Source organism: Gracilinanus agilis, chromosome 3 (genome assembly GCF_016433145.1).
Source record: "Gracilinanus agilis isolate LMUSP501 chromosome 3, AgileGrace, whole genome shotgun sequence".
In the NCBI taxonomy this organism is placed as follows: Eukaryota; Metazoa; Chordata; class Mammalia; order Didelphimorphia; family Didelphidae; genus Gracilinanus; species Gracilinanus agilis.
The window spans coordinates 57,404,670-57,431,911 of record NC_058132.1 but is presented as its reverse complement, the minus strand read 5'-3'; the positions used below and the strand labels follow the sequence as shown (position 1 = coordinate 57,431,911).

The following is a 27,242-nucleotide window of genomic DNA, read 5'->3' as shown; positions in this document are numbered from 1 at the left end:
TCAGTGCCAATAAGAAGCAAAACAGGGATTGAATATAGTTGTTTAGACAATGAATTTCAGTGAGGAACCTTAGAGATATTCTAGTCTTATCCTCTCATTTGACAGATAAAGGACCTGGAAGTCTGGCAAGGCTATTTGCTTTGCCTAAGAATCTACACTGGTTCTAGTCACTGGCAGGGCTCCCGTTCTCTTACCTGTGTCAAATTCAGAACTCTTTCCACAATCCTGTGATGTCACTCATCTCATTTTCTCTCTTCTAACCCAGGCTTGCCATAGCATCAGAGTGTTTGGCCACCTGATGCTGGTCAGGAGATGCTGACCTCCTCTTTGTACCCAATCCAGAGGTGGAAAGAACTGTGGTGACATTGGAGTTCTTTCTTCTAGTCCCTCCAGCTTAGCCTCCTAGACTAGGGACCTCACTCTAATAACAGCTCACATTTGTGTGACGTTTGAAGGTTGACAAAATACTTATTTCCTAACAATCTGGTAAAGTAGTCTAAGGCTCGTTAGTACAGTTTTAATAAGGAAGACAAGGCCAGAGAAGCAAATCACTCTCCAAGGCCACATGGCATTGAAGCTAGAGCTTGAACATAAGTCTTCTAATTCTTAAGATCAGTTTGTACACACTGGGATTTGAAAATCCTTCATATTCCCATACTGGGATTGGCAGTGAGTAATCTGTGGCTACAAATTCTTTTTACAAATGTTTGAGAGATAGAAACTGAATCTGTGATTTCATTGATTTAAGAAACTCACTCTGTTAATGCAGATTGTTGCCCTCTTTACAGCTGATAGCCTCAGGGGTTTTCCTATGGCAATGGGAGGTAAGTGATTTGTTCATACATAGCCACTGTGTGTCAGAGGTGAGATTTGAATCCCGGTCTTCCTGGCTTTGAAACTGGCTTTCTTTACATTATTTTACACTGTCTCTCATAAATGGAGATAACACTACTTACCTGACCTCTTTTCAAAGGTTTCTATATTGAAAGTGTTTTTTGTAAACCATTAGCTATTAGAGAAACACAAAAGAATCCTGGTTTCTGCATCCATGCTCTGCCTACATCTTGCTGCTGTGACCTTAGGGAAGATCATTTTAACTCTCAGGCCCACTTTCCTTATCTCAGAAGTAATCCATCAAACATGTAAGCAGGCTGGACACTGAGGATACCAAGATGAAAAAAACCAGTTGCTTCAGTCAAGCAGCTAGAGTCCCTGGTTGCCATCCTGGAGTGCTTGAGCAGGAGAGTAGCCTGGTTAGACAGCTTTGGAATAGCTGCCAAGAAGATGCAGCAAAGACTTGAGAGATGAGAAGATGGGATTTAATGGGACAGACTCCCAGGGACCCCTACTTCTCTGAGTTAATCTTCATTCAGAACCTCATATGTGGAATTTGTCTATTTTGCTTGTAGCACTTCCAAGTGCCCCTTCCAAAACTCTGCCAGAAAATCCAGACGTGCATGGACTACCCAGTGCTATCTTATGGAAAGCGAGAGATATTCAATATTGCTTTTTAGTTTTATTATTTCAGGGGGAAAAGCCTGTTTAATTAATTTATTCATTCACCAAATATTAATTCTTGCTATGTATATACAGTGGATTATGCTAATAAAAGAGAGATAGATTCATTCAGACATTTTACAAATGGCCTCTGTTTTGAGAACCTTTTGGTAAGCACGAGGGTTGATGCCAAAATAATTAAGGCCAAGTCTGTGTTGTCTTGTGGCCAAACAGGGTGGATAAGATATAGATAACCTTCTAATTTGTGTTGTATCCGAGTGCCCTAAAGGACTTTATAGTGTAGTAAGAGGTATTTGGGGAGGTTGTATGGAGGAGGTGAATGAATCCCAACCGGTCTAGATGGCGTTTGGTTTTACAGATACATGGGGCTGCTAGAACTTTAGGGCAGTGGTAGAGGGCCTACTTTGGAGCTGAAAAGACCTGGGATCAAGTATTATCCTTCTTCCCTATGACTCTTAACCTTTCAGTGTCCCAGGCAACTCTCAGACTTCAAAACAGTTGCAGGCTTCTTACTGGGAGTTCATTACACTAATGAAATTATAAGACCAAGCCAAAAAGAGGGGGGGGGAAAGTTAGCTTTTTAAAAAATTTAAATCACAGACAAGATGTGATCAAATGTTTTTCTAGTAACTAATAGTGATCTTTTGTTAAAAGTTTCACAGAAATCCCAGGTGTGAGACCATGAATGAGGAAGGCATTTCATGTTTCCTTTCCCTAATTCTCATTCTCCCCATCTACAAAATGAGGGGTAATATTCCTTGTGGTACTACCTGTCAGGGTTGTGGTGAGGCTCCAAGGAGATGATTTAAGTAGAAGGCTTGATCAGTGCTAGATGAAATGTCAATTGTTGTCCTTATTGTTGTGAGTTCAGTCCTCTCGTTTTATATGTGCGTAAACTGAGACATAAGTGATGTGCCTGGATTTGTGTAGATAATTATTGATCAAGCCTTGACTTGAATCCAGGTCTCCTCGCTTATGGTCTTTTTTTTTTAAGTGCTTTTACCTTATTGATCACTTGATCCTAATTAATGAATTAACCAACAATTTTTTTTAAAAGAAGAAATTCAAGGAGAGGTAAATCCCCAAATAAGTGCATACTAAGAATAGAGCAAAGGGGGAGAGAGAGAGAGAGAGAGACAGACAGACAGACAGACAGACAGACAGACAGACAGACACAGAGAAAGGGCAATTAGCTAGACCAGAGAAACAAGAGAATCAGGAAAAGAATAAGGCTATTATTTGTGGTGGGGTGGATAGGATGGATATGATAATGGAGAAATGACAAAAACCACACCTCTTTTAGGTTTATTTTCTGTTATTTCTGCCAAGGAGAGAATGATCTTTAAATCAAGAAAGATTAACCCAAATAGGTATGGTTAGAATACTGCACAAGGAAGGAAAGGATCAGAAAATACATAGCTATCATTAGTAGTTCAAGTCATCAAGCTTCAGTTGAACTATATTTTGGGATCCTGAATGAAGTATTGAATCTAGTAATTAAACTGTTGTTGGTCTTTGAAAAATTAAGGATATTTGCCCCATGAATAGTCATTAGAAATATTGCCCTTATGTTAAAAATGGGAAAGGAGAGGGAGCATCTAGGTGGCTCTGTGGATTGAGAGCCAGCCCTAAAGACAGGAGATGCTGGGTTCAAATGTGACTTCAGACTTCTTCTTAATGCTCTTAACCATTCGTTGTTGTTGTTGTTGTTGTTGTTGTTTTAAACCCTTACCTTCCATCTTAGAATCAAATATTATATATTCGTCAAGGCAGAAGAGGGGTAAAGGCTAGGCAATGGGGATTAAGTGACTTGCCCAAGGTCACACAGTTAGGAATCTGAGGCCAGATTTGAACCTAGGACTTCCCATGTCTATTTTTTTTTTTTTTTTTTTTTTTTTTTTTTAAAGAAAGAGGGTGAGTGGAGGGGGAGATGAGTTCTGCAGACTATGGGCCAATGAGCTTGACTTTAATTCTTGGCTATACCTTTGAATGCAGTATTGCTAAAAAGGTGAGTTGAGAATATTTAAAGAGAGAAGCTACAAAGAAAAACATGCTAACTCCTAGCATGCACGGATTTATAAAGAACAAAGTTACAGTCCCTGCTTTCTTCCTTTGCATCAGTGGATTAAAAGATCAAAGAGGAGGCAGGTAGGTGATTCAGTAGAAAAAGAGCCAAGCCTAGAGATGGGGCAGTCCTGGGTTCAAATCTAACCTCAAGAAACTTCCTACCTGTATGACCCTGGACAAATAAGTTAGCCCTAATTGTCTACCCCTTACTGCTCTTTTGACTTGGAACCAATACCTAGTGTCAATTCTAAGAGGGAAGTTAAGAGTTAAAAAAAAAAAAAAGATCTAAGAGTATATCTGGATTTTAGCAAGGAGGTTTTCTCCATATGCCTTGCAGACAAGACAGAAAGATTTAGGCTAGTTTATATTGCGTTTAGATAGACTCACCAACTTGCCCATACTGTGATGATTAGTGGATTATTGCCAAACAGCATTTAAATCTTTAATGCAGGGTCTCAGTGGTTTTTCATTAGCTCTATTTTTGTCAACATTTCAGTCATTGCCTTGGATGATATGTGTCATATTTATCTAACTGAAATATGTCACAAAGTTATAAACTTAAATTACTAAGTTGGAAACAAAAAATATTGACAGACTAAAGTGATTGGCCAAACCTAAGAAATTAAATTAACTCTAATATTTGACACACAACAATTAATTTTTTTAAAGCCCAAATATGGGATTCATCAACCATGACATGCCAGCAGTTCATATCAAAATACCCAGAGGAGTTTGAGTGGACCACAAACTCACTGTGAGTCAAGTTGTAGACAGTGGTAATAGACGCATAGTGTCTAGAATGAAGGGAGTTCACATTCTTCTGTATTCTCCTGATCTCAATGTTTCTGAAATGTTGTATTGAGCTTTAGGTGCCACATATTAGGCAAGGCATTGCCAAGATGAAATATATGCAGAAGATGTTAAATGGTCTAATGAGGGAATTGGAAGCTGTCATATGAAGATTTGTTGAGAAAATTAGAGATTTGTCCTGCAGTAATGAAGGCTTGGGGGATAATTGAGAGCTATCTTTCAGTATATAAAAATCTGTCCTTTTTGTTAGAGTAGTTGGTAGAAGTAACAGAGAATGCTAGACCTAAGTATAATCTTCCCAGAAAATGCATCTAGGCCTAATTCTATTTTGCAGTTTCTAATAGGATATTCTGTCTTAATTTAAATTTACAGAAATATTGGCATAGAGTGAATGAAACACTGAATTTAGAATCAGTATGTGTAGCCATTCAGATTCCAGCATTTCCTGGCCAGCTTTTATGCTCTTTGGTTTGACAGGACCCTTGAACATATCTGAGCTTTCCCTCATCTTTAGATAGTAATACCTATAATTCATGAAGATAGTCCAAAGATTAGAGGAGATCATATAGAGAAAACACCTGGTAAAGCAGAATGGTCTGCTCATACAGCAAAATAGAGCAGGTAGTGAAAAATAGAATTAACTGTAGCTTAAAACTCAGCTGGGTGACTCAGAGAATAGAGCAGTGGGCCTGGAGTCAGGAAGACTTGAGTTCAAATGTGGCCTCACATACTTAGTACTAAGTCATTTAATTTTTGTTTGCCTTAATCCACTGGAGAAGGAAATGGCAAACCATATCTTTGCCAAGAGAACCAAAACCCTGTGGACAGTATTGGCATGCTAAGGTCCATGGGATCATGAAGAGTTGGACACAATTGAAAAACATCAACAACAAAACCCCATGACTGCTCTAATTTCATAGTATTTAGAAGGGATCAAAGAATAATGCCCTTTTAGGCGGCATAGCTCTTGTCCTTCCAAAACAGAGCTCAAGCTTATTGTTTACTTATCACAGACCAACTTGTGGATTTATGCAGTGTTGTTTGATGGAGAGTGCTCTAGGCTCTCATCCAGCAGATATGGTTTTAGTCCCCTCTTTGGCACTTAATACATAGAATTTTTCAACCATTAAACCTTCAAAATTTAGTTTCTTCATCTAGCCATTTGGAAATGGTAGTACTGACCCTGATTTATCCTGTACACAGGTGTAGGGTGAACTATAAGACTTTCTATATATGTGAACTTTAAATTAGTGCCATCATTGGAACACTGTGATATTTAGAGTGTATCGGCCCTTATTTATTTGTTTGTTTATTTAAGCTTTTGGATAATGGCTGAATTTTTTTTAGCACTTTATAATGGCTTAGTTTAAAAATACAGTTAATGATTTCTCAGATTTTCCCATCATTTGGGGATAACTCCTAATCAATGGAATGAGACCTTAGTTATGTAGTACAAGTTCTTCATCTGTGCCTCAGCAAAATCACTAACTCACCTTCTGGAAAGGGAATTCCAGGTGTGGAACTTCTTTATGTGTTGCCAAGAAAAAAAGCATCTCTTCCTTTTTCTTTGTAAAATGATTCACATTTCAAGAAGGGATAAGAATACAAAGAATTCTGGGGTTAGCAAAGTTAGGTTAGGCTTTCCCTTTAATGCACAGAGCTCATATGAACATCCCTGTGATTTTCTTCACTTTTGTGTCAGTGTAGTCAAGGTAATCCTCCTCTTTTTCTCTCTCCTTCCCTTTTCCCCTGTTCCCCCCCACCCCCAATATAATTTTATTTTGCAAAGAAGCTTAATTAAATTCTTTCATTACATGCTTACATGCTAAGAACTTTTCACACGTTATAGAGAATGAAAAATGGACTTGGAAAGAGTTAGATACTTATCTGCTTAATTAGGAATTATAGTAGAACTTGAAAAAAGATTTATAGACTCTTAAGTTTCCAGTCTGTTTTATGGTTGGGTCAGTTCTCTTACCTCACTTTTGTCAAGTGACTCTAGCTGAGGATTTTCTGGAACCTTCATAAGCCAGGGCATTTAAGATAGACCATTGAAATAGCTTGTGATCATCATCATCAAAGAGCTGTGCAGGATTCAGCTGAGAGAAAGGCTCCAACAGGAAAAGGAGGTTAGGGAAAAGGCCAGAGGAATCCATTCTTAGGAGCTTGTTTGAGGCTCTCAGTATCAGTCATTTGATAGGGCATAGCAACTCTGATCCCTAGGGCTCCCCTGAATTCCTATTGGATATTCCAAAGGGAAGTTTGGATTCTATAGGTCAGAACAATTGAACATTTAGGAAGGAATATAAGGATAGTGTTTTTCTCATTTTGTTCATTGCAAATTGTAATGTTTTGGACATTATTTTTTATTCTATGGTATATTGTAGATTAAGTATGTGTCCTTTGGTTCATATGATCTTTATTTAAAGGAACAAAATTATTCCCAAATAGTTTATCCCTGTCACAGCGTGATACTGGTAAGAATTTGAGAAAAAAAATAGGGAATTTGAGGAGGCAAAAAAAACATTCTGCAAATTAAGAGTAAATCCCTCTTCTTATGTTTCTTTGGGGACAACAGTCTAAGACAGAAACAGATGTAGCTAGAAAGGAAATAAAGAATTATGGCCATGTAGTTAGTGAGACTAGTTTTCTGGAATGATGCATTTAAATTTGAAGCCCTATTACACTTCTCCATATTTGTTTAGCTAGCATCCCCCACTTACCAGAAACCAATTTTTAGAGGTCTTGTATGAGAGTTGTTAAGGAAGTTCTTTGCTTTTTTCTAGATCCATGCTTCTTAAAATGAGGTCTAGGAACTTGAGAAAAGTTGATGCTCATTTTGAGTTTCCTTTGTAACATGATTCTGAGAAGGCATCTGTAGGTGTCACAAATCCTGCCCAGTGAGTCGGGAACACTCAAAACCCTTGCTCCAGATGCTGTAGTAGCTTTGGAACCCAAGGGTAAAATTCCTTACTTGGGACACACTGTCAGCTTTATTCATGTGGATATATCAGTGTATGATTTGGAAATTATGATTTCTGTAACTATCAGAGTATATTTTATTACTACAGTTTTCAAAGTAGAAAAAACAAACAGTATTTCTCTATTAGACCTCCTAAAGGAAGTAGTCTTATAGAGCAGTATCCTGAAACCCACTTAAATAGTGGGAATGAACATTGAATTGAAGTACCAGCTTCACCATTTACTTAGTTGTATCACTGTGAGCAAATTGCTTCCTGTATCTGAACCTTTCCCCCATATATCTTGTAAGGGTTTTGGATTAGCTGAATTCTGAGAAGTCTTTTATGCTCTGACCTTTTGTGATTCTCTGAGAGATCTGTTTGAAAATCCCAGTAGATTTAATGACTATCCAAAAGAAATGCAGGTATGGGAAACTTACAGAAGGAGGTGAGGATTCCTTGCGTAATTACCGGCATAATTTTGGGAAAGTAGATCCAGAGAATTGGGGGGTGGAGGGGAGACTGTTCCAATAATGAAGCTGGCATTTTTCTCTTCTGTACTTAATATACCAATGGATATGGACTTTCCCCCTAAAACAATTCAAAGTACTTCTGAATGATGGTGATAACCACAATGGCTTGTTATGGATATAAATGATGGATATATTTATAAACTACTATGTGATATTCTTCATTTAGAATCCATTTGCTCAGCAGACATTTATTAAGTGCCTCAGAGAATCATGGGGTGATCCAAGAGGTCAACTAGTTCCTATGTGCAGGTGGTAGGTCAGGAATTGGAACCCAGGCCCTCTGACTCCAAACTCAGTGCTCTTTCCACTAGATCTCTTACTATTTGTAGTACATTGTTTCATAATTAAAGTATTTAACAATTAGAACTGTCTCCAAATAGAACAGACTGTGATAGTAGACAGTGTCTTCCCCATTATTTTAGGGGTGAGCATTTTAAGATTAAAGACTTGAAACTGAAAGGGTTCTTAGAGGTCATATAGTTCCTCCTACTCCCTTTTGCTTTTAAATAAATGAGGAAATGAATGTCGTGAGAGGTTAAATAATATGTTCAGTATTCCTAAGGTAGTAAGTGTTTAAATCAGGTTCTCTGATTTCAGATCTAATCCTGTCTTTACTCTCCTAGGCTGTCTCCATTCAGTTCAAGCCTCAACTTGGCAGACCTCTTCAGAAACCTTCAAGGAAGAGGCAGAGGGGTTGGATCTGTAACTTTCTTAGTATAGGAGGTTCCCTTTACCACTGTATATCATCAGCATCAGAGTGTCTGAGGGCACAGAGAACTGGAGGTATTTGCTGAGAGGCCCAGAGGCAGCACTTAAAGCCGCATATTCCTGGCTCTGAGATTGACTCTGTGCAGTTTTCCATGCACCATTGGAAACCTTGAAATGGTATAGAAATACTGTACCCCTAGGTGACTTTGGTTGGCAATATCATGCGCAGTAGAGAGGAATTCATTCTTCAGACTGTAGTGCACAGATTAGGTAGGTTCTCTGCTCACTTCCAACCTGTTGGCAAGTTAGTCATGATGTGGAGATCACATATTGGTATTTTGCTCATATTAGAAATCCTTTGAGCTAAACTTGGGAGGTATGGAATGCTTTGAGATCTCGGGCTAGTTCTTTGGCTAACTAGTTCTACAACCTTAGAGAGGTCCTGTTCCCTTTCTGGATCTCAGTTTCTTTATTTGCCAAAATGAGGAGTTTGGATTAGATCCCTAAGGGCATTTCCAGTTCTGACATACTGTGATTTTGTGAGTCTCAAAAGAAGAAAAAACTGAGTATCGAGTTTTATATAATTTTAAGAATAGTGTAGTCCATCTCTAACTGTGAAATGTTTGGATAACAAGAGTTTTATGTGACACCTGTAGTCTCTATAAAGTTCCTGGGCTTCTTGACAAATTAAAGGGGCAAAAGAAGGAAAACCCAATTAGAAAAGTCCGTGACTCGATTACAGGCATGATCTTGCTGAGAGTAGTTGTGCAAGCTCAGGCTGCACTTGTGACTAGCTCCCATTTTCTGCCTTTTCCACACTGACCACTTCACCTCCCATGTCTCCGTGTCACCCCCACATCAGCTTTTTATGCTTTCCCTTTACTGTATCACATCTCCTTGCCCCATTTCCCCCCTGCTACCTGCCAGTTACTATTGCTTTCCTCTCATTCACCTTCATGGGGCCTCCTCTGCCCTGACTACTATTCCCTTACTATTTTAAGCTAGAGTTTGGTGTCAAGACATAATGGTTTTATGGTCAGGGCATTAGTCCTATTTCTCCCCTTGACTGTACTTAATTATATTCTCTAGTCTTGGGTTTAAAATGCTTTCTCCTGGCCAGTTTTTTGTACCTTGGGACTTAGAACTTGGGCAGAAACAGACAAGGGCTGGTACCCCATTGTCAGAGCTGATCAGTTCCTTCATTTGGACTAGTATGCATTGTGCTAGCCAAGAATTGTGTTGAAGATGCTCAAAAAAAGATTTCTAATCCTAAACTGAGTTTCCAGCCCCCCTCATATCAAAGATGCTTATATGATAACTCTTAGCCATTCTTGGTGGCAAAGAGGAACTAATAAGTAGTTTAAAAGATGAATATGTTTGGAGATTTCATTTTGAAGAGCATCCTTAATTAATATCATCTCATTTTCACTATGGTGAGTGGAGCCCAGAGAAGCCAAAAATAATAAATCCACAATTATACCATTGGTGTCTAATGGAACCATATAAGAGAGAAGAAGTTCTGACTCTGTTCCTACCACCACATGGTCATTATTTTGCAAGCCCCCTATGTTCAGTTATATAGATTGTGGCTGTGATCATCAAATGCTATTGCCACTGTTCTCTTCTTAGTGGATTACAGCTTGCCCATCAGGTCTGAGTTTTTAAGAATTCCAAATTGGAGGATTGTGAGTCTGACTCTAGCTTACGTTTTTAAGTTTCTGTTGTTAGAAAAAATATACTTATAATATTTCTCTTGAGCTGCATGCTTTGTCCTGCCCCTTCCTACTGATCTGTAAGCTGTTGCATTGGCTTTCTTTCTGTTTCCTGCTGCTATCTTGCTTCCTCATTGAAGGGAGGATTCAGACCTATCCAGGTAACAAACTACTGGTTCTGCATGGCCTAGTTATTCCTCTACCACCATATTACTGATATCATTTGTCCATTATTCCTTTTTCTATTGAATCAATGTATCCTTGTGGAGAATTCATATTTTGGTCTTTTGTTTGAAGGCCACTGAGCCTAATGTGAGAACGATGAATGACTCTGGTTATGGTTGCTTGTTTCTAATGCTATTTTAGATTTCAACAATTCTTGCACTAGGTTACTTTAATGCTAGTTCTATTTGTGTTCCCCACTTGTTTGGCAAGCTACTCCAAATAGATATGCAGGAGAAATTGATTGGTTCAGTTCAGAATGGGGTTGTCATCTTCTCGAAAATTGAAACATATTTAATTGGTTACCCAAAGCTTTAAAATAATTGGTGGGGAATTCCAAGGCCACTTTAGCCATGATTATAAACTTGCACTTAAATATGCAGGTAGAAACTTTGATTTTCATGTTCTCTATGTGTCTCATGAACTCATATATAAATGATGGCCTTTTAAAAACCTTTGAAACTTATTTGGTATGTGGTATCCATAAAGCATTTTTACAATTGTTGTGTTTTTAAACATGCATTTTCAAAAATTAAAATTGTGATATATGGTTTAACTTGTAAAATATTTGAAGTAATTACACAATTTTCAGGCATGTGACAACCCAAACTGAAAATATAACCTGTTATAGAACATCAATTTTTCTTTAATCTAGTTATTGAGTTCTAGTTTATTTTCATTTACATTGTGTTTAGACTTCAAGTTGATGAGAAAAATTTGAAAAGATTCCGGCAAACAAAGTTAACTTCGTCCTTTGCTTGGGGGGGGGGAAGTAAATAAATAAACCTCTTTTTTTCCCCTCCTCAGTTTTTTCAGAGGCCTCAAATACAGCCTCCTAGAGCTACCATCCAGAACAGCAGCCCTTCCATCCGTCCTGGTGCCCAAACACCAACTGCAGTGTATCAAACCAATCAACACATCATGATGGTTAACCATCTGCCAATGCCGTATCCAATGCCCCAGGGCCCTCAGTACTGTATACCACAGGTAAAGTATTCTCTAGGTCCATGGGACCCAGAAAAATGTCTGCAGTAAACTCAGAGTTACTACTCAGGTCATCAGGGAGGGTAAGCAGCGGGGTTCCCCTTTTGAGATGAGAGTTATTGTCCATGAATCTTGCCATTTGTCATTTCCATTAGATAAAGATATAGTTTTGACATCTTACTTCAAAGATGCAGAGAGGATACAGAATTCAATTCAGTTCAACAAGCATTTCTTAGTGCTTTCTATATGTAAGGCACAGGCACATAGAAGGCACTGGGAATCCAAAAAAAGAAAGGACCAAAAAAAAAAATCTTGCCCTCAAGGAGTTTACATTCTAATTAGAGGAGGGGAAGAATTTTTTTTTCTCTTGTTCATAAGATGATAGTTTCTATACCTCCTTTCTTATTCCATCCCCAAACCAAGGAGAAAAGTAATTACTTGTGTTATTCCTGTGATAAATTCCCTTCAGGTTCCTTGAAGTCTGCCTACCTTGAATCAAGATAATCTTGTTGATTCATGTCTACCTGAGCACTGTTTTCTTCTGTGTCTTTTCCTAAAAATGTCTTACTCAAATTCCTCCCTCACTACCCCTTTGGTGGCCAGGGATTATTTTGAATGTGTTGACTAAGATTGCTTTATCTCATTTAAGACAGTTCTCCTTGGAAATTACTTGTTAAGAGTTTTAGGTCACAGTTCTTTGTTGCATGCCAATTCTTTTTAAAAGCATCTACAATTTCTCTCTCCTAGTACCGGCATAGTGGCCCTCCATATGTTGGGCCTCCTCAGCAGTATCCTGTTCAGCCTCCAGGGCCAGGCCCCTTTTATCCTGGACCAGGGCCTGGAGAATTCCCCAATGCCTATGGTAAGTTGGAGAATTAAGTAACTTTTACCAGTTGTGTTTTGTTTTCATGGATTGGGGGCTGGGGAGTTCCTAAGATTTTTCAAAGAAATCTTGTAGAAGAAGCCTGAAGACTGGAACTCATGTTCTGTTGCTTAATGACTTTGTTCTCTGGCAAATCTTCTGCTCCATCAACTGCAGATGGTTATTGAAAGGATTAAATAAAATAATGTGCCTTCAAATTCATATTATGGATGTACCATATTATCATGAAGAAATACTATTAGAAAATGCAGTCTTAGAGAAGAATGTCAGATTTGAGGATCAGAAGACTTTTCTTTGAATGAATCATCTCTGGTTAAATAAGGATTTTATCCCTCTGACTCTCAATTCTCTCATCTAGAAAATGAATAATTTGGATTAGATGTACTTTTTTTTTTTTTAACTTTTACCTTCCATCTTGGTATCAATGATGAGTATCAGTTCCAAGAGAGAAGAGTAGAAAGGGCTTGGCATTTGGAATTAAGTGACTTGTCTCATACAGCTAGGAAATGTCTGAGGCTGGATTAGAATAGAAAGATGCTCTTTGAAGATCTTTCAGATTGGAATTTTGTGATCTTATGGTGGAACACAGACCTGAATAACTTAAGGTTGGGGTTTTTGTCCCTTCTTTGTCAGTGATACAGCAAACCCTCAATTTCTTCATCTGTAAAATGGAAACCTACTTCATTTTATCTCATTTATTTATATTTATTTACTGAGTTGTAATCAGAATAAGATTATAAGATAATATTAATCTTTTATCTAATAATGATCGATTATTAGTAAAATATTTTTAAGTAAAGTAATATTAGCTATGAAAGTGTTTTGAAAAGTTAGAAATGCTATATATAGGTATCATGCAGAGCTCTCAAGTGTTAATTTTTGAATTTGCTTTGTAAGGAAATGTTAAACCCTCTAGTAACTGAAATTAATTTTTAATTCACTAAAATTTAATTCTAGGTCAAAAAACATTATGGTAAATCTAGAAAATTCTAAAATTGTCCAAAATAAAAGAGGGATTAATTTGATTTCCTTGTTTCAAGCAGTACATATCTTTGGTAGAGAGGCAGGACTTTTACAAAAAAAATATCTGCCCTCTGCCGGCCCTTCCCCTCTACCCCCTGACCCATTCTGAGGTGCCCAGCTGGACTTTGGTGGGATTAGATCCAGTAGCATTATAGCAACAAGAAAAACTATTCTCATTTCAAGTCCTAAGCTAGACAGAGTGAAGGGGTGACATATTTCCCACTCTTTAAAAGACATTTAAAGGCATTGAATGCATTTGTAGAGCTGGTGAACATGTAAACAAGCTCTGGATTTGGGTGTTGAAGTCCCAGGCTGGAATCTCAGCTGTGAGGCTTTCTGCATGCTGTGCCGCTTAGTAACATACCATGGGGCTTGTTGGGAGGGAAAAATCTACAGGGTTGCCATTATTATACCCCTGTTGCCTTGAGCAAGGGTCACTCTCCAACTCTGAGTCTTAGGTTCCTTCTTGGTATAGAAAGTGAAACAGTTTGGACTTGTGACGTCCCTCTAGTTCTGTCTGTGATCTTATGGCCTTGCAAGGTGATAGCACAGAGGTTCTAGTTGCACAGACGACTGGGGAGCAGTCATCTTCAGAAGAAAAAGATTTTCAAAAGTGGGGTGGATTTGAGGAAAAAGAATGAATTCTGTTTTTCACATGTTGAATTTGAGGCATTTGTGGACATCCAATTTAAAATATCCAATAGACAGTTGGTAATGTTCCCTGTAATCTTGTTTGACTTAAAGCATTTTAAAAACAAACAAAAAACCTTATTAATACATGATAGGACCCATGGCTGTATTATCTTAGTGTAGAACAAGGGGACACCAGCATTCTCCCTCACTACCCAGATTAAAGAGTTTTTGGAAATTGTATTGTACACTGGGCTTTAGGAGGATAACTCTTTTATTTTCCCCCAAAGAAGATAATTAATTTTTATGGGTTGCCTAGTTTGGTTGCTATTTACCTGATGATAAGCCCCAGTACATTTTCTGTGATATCTCAGAAAGGACATCATATATGGGTCAGCCTCTGAAGCAGCATTTAAAGGAGAGAAGGAAACTTGACTATCTAGGAACAGCCATAAAAATTTACCTGTTTTTACATTAGGGGGACTCCCCCACTCACCCGCCTCTTGCTTTTTTTTTTTTTTTTTTTTTACCTTCTGTGTTTTGAAGCATTTTTGTGTAATGTTGAACTTTTGCATTGGACGTTTCATTCATTCATTCAATTAATCTTAAGTACTCAACTTAAGAATAACCTTGTGCTTAAACTTGAAGATTCTAAGAAAGATTTAACTTTGACCGTCTCTGGGTACTTCCCATTAGATTAGGCCTTAGTGCAGTATGGGGAGAGTGAGTTCCAGACCTGGTTCTCAGAATAATGTGAGGAAGCAGAGAAAACTTTTGCCTTGGAGGAATGAAGGAAAGTTGCTTGGAAGAAGTGAATTGGGCCGAGGGGTTAAAGTTCACTCCAGGTGTGGTTGAATGAGGCAATCAAAGACTCGGAAAAGGGAAAGGAAAGGATGAAAGTAATTCCTCATTCCAGTTCATCCTCCACTCAGCTGTCCAAGTGATTTTCCCAAAGCACTGGCCTGACTGTATCACCCTTCTACTCAGTAAGCTCCTATAGCTCCCTATTGCCTCCAGAATCCAATATAAAATCTTGTTTGGTGTTCAGAGCACTTTTTAACCACCATCACCACCCTACCTTCCCAGTCTTCTTACACCTCACTCACGGACTCTGTGGTCCAGTGGCATTGGCCTCCTTGCTGTTATTCCTTGAAGGAGACACTCAATCTCTTGACTCCAGGCATTTTCACTGGCTCTCCCCAAAGCTAGGAACTCTTTTATCTCATCTCTGCCTCCAGTTTCCCTGGCTTCCTTCAAGACCCAGGTAAAACCCTACTTTCTAGGGAAGCCTTTTCTGATCCCCCTTAATTCTAGTGCCTTCTTGCTGTTGATTATGTCAAATTGATCGCTCTGTAACTTGTTTGTATATAGTTGTTTGCATGTTGTCTCCCCAGTTAGCTTATCTTCTTGGGAGCAGAGACTATCTTTGCCTTTCTGTGTATCTCCAGTGCTTAGGACAACACCTAGCACATAGTAGGCACTTGATAAATGTTTGTTGATTGATTAACTATTGACTGACTACGCTCCTTCTTTCTCCCTTGTTTGTGCCTTCATTCATACTATTTTTTCATAAATCATAATACCAGATTTTGATCAACTCTCAATAGTAGCTAACATCTCCATGATAAATTTCAAATGACAATAGATGGTATCAACTTAGTTCTGAAGATCAGCCTGGATGAGTGTGGTGATGCAGAATCTTAGACACTAAAAGATCAGTCATTTGGTCTTGGCTATCCACAAACAAAATGTGAAACATTGTCAATGGACATATTATGAGAGGAATAGAGTTAGAATAACCTTGAACTTCTCATTTAGAATGAAGCCCCAACTGAAAAGAATGTTGAGCTCAAAGGAAGGCTGGCTCTCAGATCTTCTCTGGAGAGACAAAGACATTGGTGAAGTTTTATTGTGTATCCATGGCCAATAAGAAACATTTCATTTGCAAAAATAGTATAATTTATTTGTTACAGTTTCCATTTGTAGAAGATGATAAAACAGAAAAATTCCATGAAGAGTTCATTAAGATTATAGAAATGAAACCATCCTATATTTCAGTACTCAATGACTTCCGTTCAAAGGATAGTGAATGAGGAGGAGGGTGGAAAATAAGTCTGAGGATTAATTAGCAAAAGAGGTCGAAGGCTAAAAGGCTTTGTGTCAGGAACATCTTTTAAGAAATTAATTGGGAAAGACTAGGCATGGGGGGCAGTACTAAGATCACAAATAGCAAAATTGACTGTATCCCACCAGCCTGGAAATGACTCCGTGATGCTGCAGGAGTCATTCCCAAACCACTTGTACACCACTATATCATTGACCTGTTTTACCTGAGGCCCTTGACTCCCTCCTCTTGAGCTGCTACAATAGCCCTGAGTTGGTGTCCTGTTCTCAGTCTCCCCCTTCTCCAGTCCATCTTCCATAAAGTGGCAAATTGAGACTCCTGAGGCCCAGACATGGCTGTGCCCTAAAGTCCCTGATCGGGAAGCTTAAGCTTAGGTGCCTCTGCTACTGGTTCTAGATAAAAATATTTAAAGCCCTTCCCAAGCCAACTGCAGAATCTCTTTCTAGATTGATTTCCTATCACTCCCCCAGCCCATGCTCTTTCCAACCAATTGGAGCCTCTCTTATTTCACCAGTGCCATTCCATCCCCGCTCCATCCTCCAAGGATGCCTTTACTTGTAGTTCTCTCCTTAGACACTAAGAAATCCAGTGCAGCATGGTGACTAGATGACAGCCTTGGAAAGGCCTGAAGAAGATCCAGTGGCATGGAGACTAAGCCCAGCTCAGGTCTACCAGATGGCCTCTCTTGATGCATCTCACAGTAGAAAAGTCCTAGGTCCCCCTTAAGAGTTCTGGGTTCCCATGTTTGGAATCTCACCTCTGTCATATATTACGACCTCTGGAAGGCATTTCCCCTTTTGAGACTGCTTTTTTGTCCTCTGTAAAATTAGATGGTAAATTAAGTAACTGCTAAGATATTTTTTAGCCCCAAACTTAAGACTCCTTTATCATCATGATAAACTCTCCCAAGTCATAGGTTCTATGAGGGCTTACATATTTATTTCCTCTCTAGCTTATTTCAGTGTTTTTGTCTCAAGGTATTTTTGAGTATTTTGGTGTGTGCATACATGTGCCTGTATCTTTTTGTTTTTGTGGGTATTTATGCCTATATATCTGCATATAGATGAAAAGTACTTGCTATATGGCAGACATTGTGCTAACCACACACTCATACCTTAAAACCCTCATGTGTTTTGGATGAATTCATTTGAATACCAGATTCAAATAGAATTGAATAGAAAAATGGGAAAAAAAAAAAAAGCCTGTAAGTCACTGAAGCCAGTTGTTTTCCATTAAAACAAGTGATGAAGGAAAATGATAGATTAAGGGTTTTGGATTTTTCTATGCTTCCAACAATATCACTAGTGTTATTTGTTCATAGAAATAATTAAACATTTCACTAGAATGAAAATGAGAGAGTTAATTATGATATCAAAATTCTCCCCTATCATAATCCTAAAATAATGCATAGGCTTGGCTTAATTATTTTATCAGATATTTGATAGAGTAAATGGCCTCCCATTCTTTTGTCTTCCATTAGAAGGAAGCTTTGGTGTGTGTATTTATTTGCTTAATCCCTGGTATTCTGAGATTACACTACCCTCCTATGCTGTTGATTCAACAATGTTTTCATTAGGAGATTTTGTAAATATGACTGGTTCACCTTTTGGATCCTATTTCCATTAGAGAGAAAAATTTGGCAAGCTGAGTAGATTATGTTCTAGGAGCATTTGAAACCTCATTTGCGAGACTATGGTATTTCTCAAATTCTGTAGTTAAGGACTTAGAGAGGTCAGCATGCTTTCAGAATAGATTTAATTGTGTTTTCAGCATTGAGGCAAAGCTTTGAAAAGAGTTTCCTGTAATAATCTTAAAGGCAGCACGCTATCATGGAAAGATCTCTGATTTTGGTGTCCAAGGACCTGGGTTTGAATCCATTCCATTAGTAGGCCACCGAACCTTAGTTAGTAGCTTCACTTCCCTCATCTGTGAATTGACGGGGTAATACTGGATGATATCTAAAGTTCTTTCCTGCCCTAAGTCCTATGGGTCACTAGCCTTTTTCCCTCTTTATGCTGTACATTTAACTGCTGGAAAATATACTCTCCCTAGGAGATCTCATCTATTCTTACTTCTACTTGGATGACTCCCATCCTTAACCTCTCTCCCCAGCTCCAGGCCTGTGTTTCAACCTGCCTTCTGCCTCCTTCCACTTGGATGCCTTCCCATCAGGTCAAATCAACATGCTTAAAATTGGACTCATCATCTTTCCCCCAAAACTGACTCCCCTTCCAGACTTTGCTATTTCTGTTAATGGTAGGCTTTAAAAACCTCAGTCATCTTGACTCCTCTCTCTCCCTCACCTCTCATTCAGTCACCAGTTATTATTGATTCTATCTTTGTGATGTCCTGGCATTAGTTCCTTCTTTTCTGTTCACAGTGCTACCACTTAGTTCAGGTCCTCATTTCCTCTTGCCTGGACTATTGAAGTAGCCTTCACTAAACTGATCTCCTTGCCCTCAGTCTCTCTCCTTTCCACTTTTCTCCAGTCAGTCCATCCATCCATCTCTCTATCCATCCATCTGCCCATCTGTCCATTTGTTCATTTATTCATTCATTCAACAAACACTTATTAAGTGCCTACTATGTGTAGAGTACTATGTTAAGTGCTGGGGGTTATACAAAGTTTAACCAAGATGGTCACTGTTCTTATGGAGTAATTTACAGTCCTTGCTGTAGAATTTGCCAGAATAATTTTCCTAAAGAATGATTTCAGTCTTGTCATACCCACTGTTCAGAAACCTTTGATGCTTCCCATTGCCTAGAGGAAAGTTTCAATTCCTTAGCCTCTCTCTGTTTGGAGCTTTGTACAGTCTAATTCTAATTCTGTTTCCTTTTTATTATTATTTTTTTTTTGGTCATATCGCTCCCCTCCAGTTGTTGAACATGCTTCTCATTTTCCCATCTCCTTGCCTCTGTTTAGGCCATTCTACCTATCTCCCTGTCCTAATCTGGGAGGCCCTCAGCATTTTTCTCTGTCTAGCCAAAACCTCTCCTTCATACCAAGCCAGTTAAAATCCCTCCAATTCCTTGATGATTTTCCAGAACACACCTGCCCACCATCACTGCACGTTCCTCTGGGCTCAGTATCCCTCATTGTCTTCATCATTCATTTGGCAATTAATCCTTTCCTCCCTTGTGGCATATCTTGTACTGTTGCCTTTTTCTGAATCTTGTTTGCCTGTTTAACTTTTTGTGTATTTATGATCCCTCTCCGCTATATGGCAAGGACTGTAATGTGAACAATAATCAATTTCCCTCCCTGCCATTACCCTTCTTCCCCAGCATAGTGCCTTATTACATAGTAGACAATTCCTAAGTATTTGTTGATTATTTAAAAATAATATTGTTTAGACATTTTTATACTAGATACTCAGTGAAGATAGGGGTATTTTACTACTTATGGTTGAATTCAGCCTTTTGCTGGTTAACCTTCTATAGTTAGGAATAAGCTGTAGAGATTTACTAACAGATATGATTGGGGCTTTTTTAAATGTCCCCTCTTGGGCTATGGGCTTAAAATGGGGAAAAAGTCATTTTTCAACGGGCAAAGATGGCCAGTGAACTGAAGCCTTGTTTTCCTCCTTTCCCAATTCTCTAGGGACACCATTCTATCCAAGTCAGCCAGTCTATCAGTCAGCACCCATCATAGTGCCTACACAGCAGCAGCCTCCTCCAGCCAAGAGAGAGAAAAAAACGGTAAGAGCACTTCTCTTGTTTTTGCATTCCAGATTTGTCTTCTTCGGTCATGGCTGCCAATAAATAAGCTGAGCCTCTTAGACTTATCTCATTGGTTACACTGAAGGCAGGTTTTAGAATTCCAGAAGGCCTTTCATGACACTAAATTCACTTAAATCATATTTGCAAGAATGTCTCATTTCACATTGAATTCTGCTTGTGCTAAATGTTAAATGAGTTCACTTAGGATCTGGCAAATAGTAAATGTATAAAATCAGTCACTTTGCTATTCCCTGACTATTTTGGGCCATGCTGGTCTGAAGATTAAAGTAGAAAGAATGTATTTATTTAAATAAAAGTAAATATGTTTTAATTTTAATAAAAATTTAATTATAATAATATAGAATATGGCTATAGTAATATAATAATAAATTTAATATAATAAAATGCAACACGAACAAATAAATAAATAATTTATTTAGGGCCATTACTTTTTCTGCCTTAGAGTTGATACTAGGTAATTGAGGTTAAGTGACTTCCCCAGGGTCACATAGCTAGAAAGTGCCTGAGGTTAGATTTAAACCCAGTCCCCCAACCTCTAGGCCTTGTTCTCTATCCACTGAACCATCCAGCTGTCCCTGAAGAAAAAAATTGTAAGAGAATTTGGACCTGAACTAAGGGATGGAGATCTTATATTTTTTCCTCATAAATGTGTATCCTAGTACTGTTAGGAGAGGGCATAGATCTGGTGCTTTTTCTACTCTCTTTTGGGCCCTGGGTGGTTTGAGATGATCAAGCTGGTTTGGCTTTATTTTCTTTCTGGTGACCTGCAGCTTGACTCCCCAACCCAAATCCTTTCTGAAAATCCCTTTGGATTTCTGGGTAGGGTTAGTGAAAGGAAACATGTTGAAACCACTGGACAAAGGACAAGCATTTCCTTTTGGGAATATAGATATTATTTTAATGGAAAAAGCACTCAAAATGTTTGCCAGGAGGAAAACTAAATGCCCTCCCATTCTTCTCAGGCAGGGCAGCTCTTCTGTACATATCTGACTGGTCCTTCCTTTCCTCAGCACATATCCTGGTGTTTCCCTTCAATTGAAAATCTGAAAAGTAGAGTCAGGAAGGCCTGAATTCAAATCCTGTGTCTGATACCACATAGTCCATGGGTAAAACATGAAATCTCAACGACTTTCAGTTTCTTCATCTATAAAGAGATGGCAACAGTGCCTTAGTGCTTTCCTCATAAAGTCTTCATGAGACTCAAACAAGATGATATTCCTAAATACCTTACAAATTGTAAAATGCTTAATAAATAGTTATTAGTATCATTCTTAAATCACAAAAGGACATAGATAAAGCAACAAATGTGATAGATAATAGCAGGTCACATTTCTGTAGCATTTTTAGGCTTAGAAAGCACTTTCTGTATTATGCCTTTGTAGTGGCTCAAGGATTCCTTATCCCCATTTTACAGATAAGGAAGCTGAGAATCAGCAAGGTCAAGTGACTTTTTCATCAACCAGATTGGCAGTGACAGACCCTGGATTCATACTGTTGTACGGTTCAACCATTCCATCTTATCTGATGGCCTCCCTTGTCCCCTGCCATATATACCAAAACACTAACTGGTCCCTAAAGAGACACATCCAAAAACTTCAGTTCCTGTTCATTTCAGTGATAACATCTTTGTTCTTTGCTTTATCTTAGTTTTCTCTATCATGACACACCATAGCAGAGGAACTTTTTTTTTTTAGACTATTTTTCCATGGTTACATGATTCATGATCTTAATAAATCCCTCCTTCCCCCAACTCCCAAAGCTGACAAACAGTTACACTGGGTTATCCATGCATCATCGTTCAAAGACTTATTTCCATGTTGTTCATATCTATAGTAGAGTGATCCTTTAATATCACATCCCTATCACACTGTGTTGTCAGTCATATAGTTTTCTAATGCATTTTTGGTTCCACAGTTCTTTCTCTAGATGTGGACAGCATTCTTTCTCCTAAGTTCTTCAGAATTGTCCTGGACCATTGCATTGCTACTGGTAGAGAAGTCCATTACATTTGAGTGTGCCACAGTGTTTCTGTCTCTGTGTATAAGATTCTCCTGGTTCTGTCCCTTTCGCTCTGCATCAATTCCTGGAGGTTGTTCCAGTTCACATGGGATTCCTTCCTCCATTTCTTTATTCCTTTTAGCACAACAGTATACCATCACCAACAGATAACACAATTTGTTCAGCCATTCCCTATTCAATGTATACCTCCTCATTTTCCAATTTTTTGCCACCACAAAGAGCACAGCTATGAATATTTTCACAAATCTTTTTCCTTATGATCTCTTTGGGGTACAAACCCAGCAGTGGTATGGCTGGATCAAAGGGCAGGCATTCATTTAAAGCCTTTTGGCCATAGTTCCAAATTGCCTTCCAGAATGGTTGGACCAATTCACAACTCCACCAGCAGTGTATTAGTGTCCCAATTTTGCCATATCCCCTCCAACATTTATTACTTTCCTTTGCTGTCATATTGGCCAATCCATAGCAGAGGAACTTGGCAAACTTTCCTGAACTTATAGAGTAGAGCATTACCAGGGCATTTCGTAACAAAATTCCAGTAGAAGCTGAAGTGTATTATTCTTTCAAAATATTTTTAGGACATTGGCCAACTGCATACAACTATTCTTCAACTACTATGACAGTAGATCCATATGTTGCTGTAGTTTGTAGACATTGTCAGACATTTCCCCCAGAGATTCTTTGTAATCACTCATTTTATTTTCAGATGCTGAAAGAGGTATGAAGTTTAAATGAACTGTTGAGCTCACAGTACTCAGGCCCTTTTTTGGACCTTGTTTTCTAGTAGAGAATCATAGCTTATCAATTTAATATGTTACTTGGGAACATGAAGAGAATAGGAATGCTGCTTTCTTTTTAGAGAAGAGTTCATTAACTTTTAAGGCAACTAGTGTAAGGGGCGAGAAAAGGTTTTTTGGTCGAACATATTAAAAGATTGGTCACCAGAGGACTGAACAGTTATCAATCCTCAATTAAGAATACTCTCAAGTCAAAATTGACTTTTATGGAACTTTATTTACAATTGAGAAGAGAGAGGGGAAATAAGGAAATAAGAATCTAACACAGTAGGTAAATTACTATGATCCTCTAATTAATCCAGGTAGATCTAATTAACCCTCAGCCAGAGTCAGAGGGCCAGAGCCTTGGAGGTGAATGAAGCAAAGTTTCATTCACAGAGTCTATTAAAGGGAAGTTCCTTAAGAGAAGTTTAGGAAGATTCAGTCTTTAAACTTACCATGTGGACTTCTAAAGAAGTTATTGAAAGCAGTCTCAACAAGGTCTCAGCATTCCAGCCAGCACTCCTCCATGGACCAGAGGAGCTCCTTCACCAGAAGTCTTCCCCCTCCTCTCCCCCCAGCAGAAGACCTTCTCCTTTTAAAGTGGTCATTTATGCATCACTTCCTGTGCCTCCTCCCTAATTTCCAATCACAATAGACACTTCTCATAGTACTGCCTAGGGGGCAGTCAGTTGATTCTGATTCATCACCTACTCTAGCATACATGTGTTATGGACCTCCCAGAATTAGAGGTGTTCTCACCTTTGGTGATTAAATCTAAAGATGGGCAGTGTAGACTTAATCTAATTATCACACTAGGTATGCAGTGGAAAGAGTACCATGCCAGGCCTGAAATTAGGAGGAACTGAGTTCAGATTTGGCCCAAGACACTTATTTACTATCTTTGTAACCCTTGACAAGCTTCTTCAGTCTATTTGCCTCAGTTCCCTTATCTGTCAATTAAGCTGGAGAAAAAAATGGTAAACCACTGTAGTATTTCTGCCAAGAAAACCTCAAATGAGTTCATGAAAAGCTGAAAAGGACTGAAACCACTAAATGATAATATAATCTTTAAACTTCATGAATTCTTTCTTTCTTCAAAAGTCATTTTCAAAAATATCCTCTATTCCCCAAATTGAATCATTCATTAAAAAAAAAGTTAAGGAAAAAAACTGTTTATATACTGACTATCCATGGCAATATATATTATTATATTCCCCTCTGGGGGTTACCCATCTCTGCCAAGAGGAAGCAGATATATTTTACAATAGAGAATTGAGAGAGAATCCTGTTTTCTTAAATACTGTGCATTATTCTGAGCTCATTAAAAAAATTCAAGTTAAAAGTTTTCAAAAATCAGTCAAAATGATGTGGTCATTTAATTCCTTAGGCACATTTTCCCAACTGAGCAAAACTTATTCATTTCTGATTCATCAAACTCTTTCTCCTAGTACCTCTAGTAGTTTTCAGTTGAATTTCCTTTCATTCACTCTTTTTTGCAGACCTGTCACTTCTTTCTTCTTTGAGGCTACAGATAAGAGGAGAATGAATATAGGTCTTGTTTTGAATAAGCATGACCAGGTATGGTTGACTTCACAGTGTTTTACATTAGTGTAGATAAGAAGGAACATCATAGAATTGAGAAAAATGCCACAGTGTTCTAGGAGTCATCTATGAGCCCTCTTGAGTTCTCAGGAGAGGCAGCAGGTTGAAGTAAACAGAATATGGCCCTTGGAGTTAGAAGACCGTTGCCTATAATCAGTTCTGCTCTTTGAAGCTCTGATTGCACATCCAAACAAATGGATTCTGTCAGAATCACTTTTTAAACCATAAAAAACCAAATCTCTGTGAACCATTAGTATTAGTACCTGAGCCCTAGCATTAGAGAACTAGTCACCATTTTATTTTCTGTAAATATCCACTCATTCTCTTGGGCAGTGTTTTTCCCCATAGGTACCATTCAGGGCTTATGTTTTGAATTTAGATTTGAAACTGCATAATGATGAGATCCCCTTGGATTTCATTTGTGTTAACTAATTCCCCCCTGAAATTCACATCTAAGATAGCTGAATGTTATGCACTTGTCCTATGTGTAGGAAGCACAAGGACCAGAACAATGGCATTTCTGCAATATTATTGTCAAATTAAGTGAGGAAAAGGATATATGTTGCATGGGAATCTATTTTACTAAAAGTCATTTCCCCTACCACATCAAATAGAAAATTCAGGAGAACTATTACCAGAAGTTGGGAAATTGCTATTCTTACTATGATTTCCACATCATCTAGCTGTGGAATCTTAGATCAATCACAGGTATTGTGAGGTTCCTCTTTTTTTTCACTTGTCAGTAGAGTCAGTAGCTTCCCTGCATATCATAGCTCCCAAATGGAAGTTCTTCGCTGCCAGTGTGGTAGAGTTGTTATGTAGAATAAAGCTTATTTATTAAATATTTGTTAATCATCAAACATTAACTTAATCAAATATTAATTAATATTAATTTAAATATTTGTTAAGTATATAATATATTTAGAACATTATTTTAGGTGCTAGAGAATGATGCAGTTTATTTATATGTCAAGAACCTCTACCTTAATGGAGAGAGTGAGTGTTGCAGGAATGAATATAGATAGATAGATAGATAGATAGATAGATAGATAGATAGATAGATAGATAGATAGATAGATAGATAGATAGATAGATAGATAGATAGATAAAGAGAGAGAGAGAGAGAAAGATTAGCTACTGCTTTTCTTTTATTCTCAGTTAATTAATTTTAAGTGTCTACTATGTGACAAGCACCATGTGCTAGGATCTGTAGAGAAAAATGCCAAGGCAAGATTGTGAAAGAATCAATATGTGCAAAAATATTTATAGTAGCCCTTTTTCTAATGGCAAAGAACTGGAAACTAAAGGAATGCCTACCAATTGAGGAATGGCTAAACAAAAGTTGGCATATAAATGTAATGGAATGCTATTGTGCTTTAAGGAATATATTATAAGGGAGATGGTTTTAGAGAAACCTGAGAAAACCTGTATGGAGTAACAGAGAAGTACGTGAACATTTTATATATATTTATATATGTAATATAATGTAAATATATATAATTTCTATAATAACAATATTGTAAAGACAAACTTGGAAAAGCTTATGATCTCTGAGCAATACAATAACCACCCACAGTCCTCAACACTTCATGATGAAGTCAGGTCACCAAGCATTTATTAAATGCCTACTATGTACTGGGCCCCATAATAGATGCTAGAGATACAAAGAAATCTGTGCAGGGATGGGGTGGGGCTTCACACCCCCCCCCCCAAATGTAACCAAGTATAATGATAGAGAAAATATACCAAAAGCTAACTATGGACAAACAGGAAATGTGCAGTCAAATTCAAGATAATTTCAGAGGAGAGATACTAAAACTAATAGGGAGTACTAGGTAAAACTTTTTTCACAGAAGATGAAGCTTTAGCTGAGACTTGAAGGGACTCAAGGAAGCCCAGACATTAAGATGAGGAGGGAAAAAACTCCAGGCATGAGGCCGAGTCAGTGAAAATGCCTGGAGTCAAGACATGAGTGTTGTGTGTAAGGAATGTCGTGGAGGTCAGTGTCACCGCATTCCAGTTTATGGAAGGCTGGAAAGAATGGGCCCAGGCTATGAAGAACTTTCAGGTCCAACCGAGGATTTTGTGTCTGGTCCTGGAATTCGTGAATAAGCAGGTGGTGTGGGGAAACTTTTGCTTTAGGAAGATCAGTCTGACAAGTGAAGTTAGTGAGGAGTAGCTGCAACCCTCACTAGCAGGCTTTGCAGCATTCAAGGCCAGAGTGGGGGCATTTCTCTCGAGAGAAGTGGATACATAGAATTATTGCATAGGCAGGAAAGGGAGGATATGGTGACTTATTTGCTATTGGATGCAGTTGAGAAAGTAAGGAGGTAAGGATGACACCTAGGTTACCAGTCTGGGACAAGTCAGAATCAGAGGAGGGTTTGGGGGTAGGAGGAGGGGAAGATATAGCAAGTTCATTTTTAGACATGTCATGTTTAAGGTGCTCTCTAGTTATGTAGTTTGCAATGCTCAGTAGGCAGTTGGAGATAGAAGTCTGGAGGCCAAGAGAGAGGTTAGGGCTAGACAAACAGATCTGAGAGCTATCTATGTAGAGATGATTGAATTCATGGCAGGTGATGAGACGATCAAACAAAATATAGGGAGAAGAGAAAATGGCCCAGGAAAAAGTCTTAGGGAGCACTCATGGTTAATGAATGAAGGCCAACTCCTAATGGAGAGATGCTGAACTCAGGTGCAGAATGAGACATTTTTTTGATGAAGCCAATGTACTAATTGCATGATTATTGCTTTTTTTAAGAATTTAGTTTTTCTTTTTCCATTGTAGGAGAGAGAAAATAGTATTTTTTTAAATTGGAAAAAAAATCAGATCAGAAAAAAACAGACAGAAAACCCCTCCAAAATCATGATTGTCCCTGCTGAGATGATTCCTCCTTTTTTTTTGGACTCAGATTGTATATTCACA

General features: G+C 38.2%; 1 protein-coding gene across 6 annotated transcripts in view; it reads left to right on the top strand.

Annotated features, from left to right (window-relative positions):
- Positions 1–27,242, top strand: part of EIF4G3 (eukaryotic translation initiation factor 4 gamma 3) — a 371,582-nt gene that overhangs the window by 209,882 nt on the left and 134,458 nt on the right. For 4 of the 6 annotated variants that reach the window (XM_044667835.1, XM_044667834.1, XM_044667832.1 and 1 more), the window contains 3 exons: positions 11,338–11,517; positions 12,262–12,376; positions 19,777–19,874. In XM_044667835.1, coding sequence (XP_044523770.1) covers positions 11,338–11,517; positions 12,262–12,376; positions 19,777–19,874 — 393 coding nt within the window. Of the gene's footprint in view, positions 1–10,448; positions 10,470–11,337; positions 11,518–12,261; positions 12,377–19,776; positions 19,875–27,242 lie in introns of all 6 variants that reach the window. The other 2 variants (XM_044667830.1, XM_044667833.1) reach the window with 1 other exon arrangement.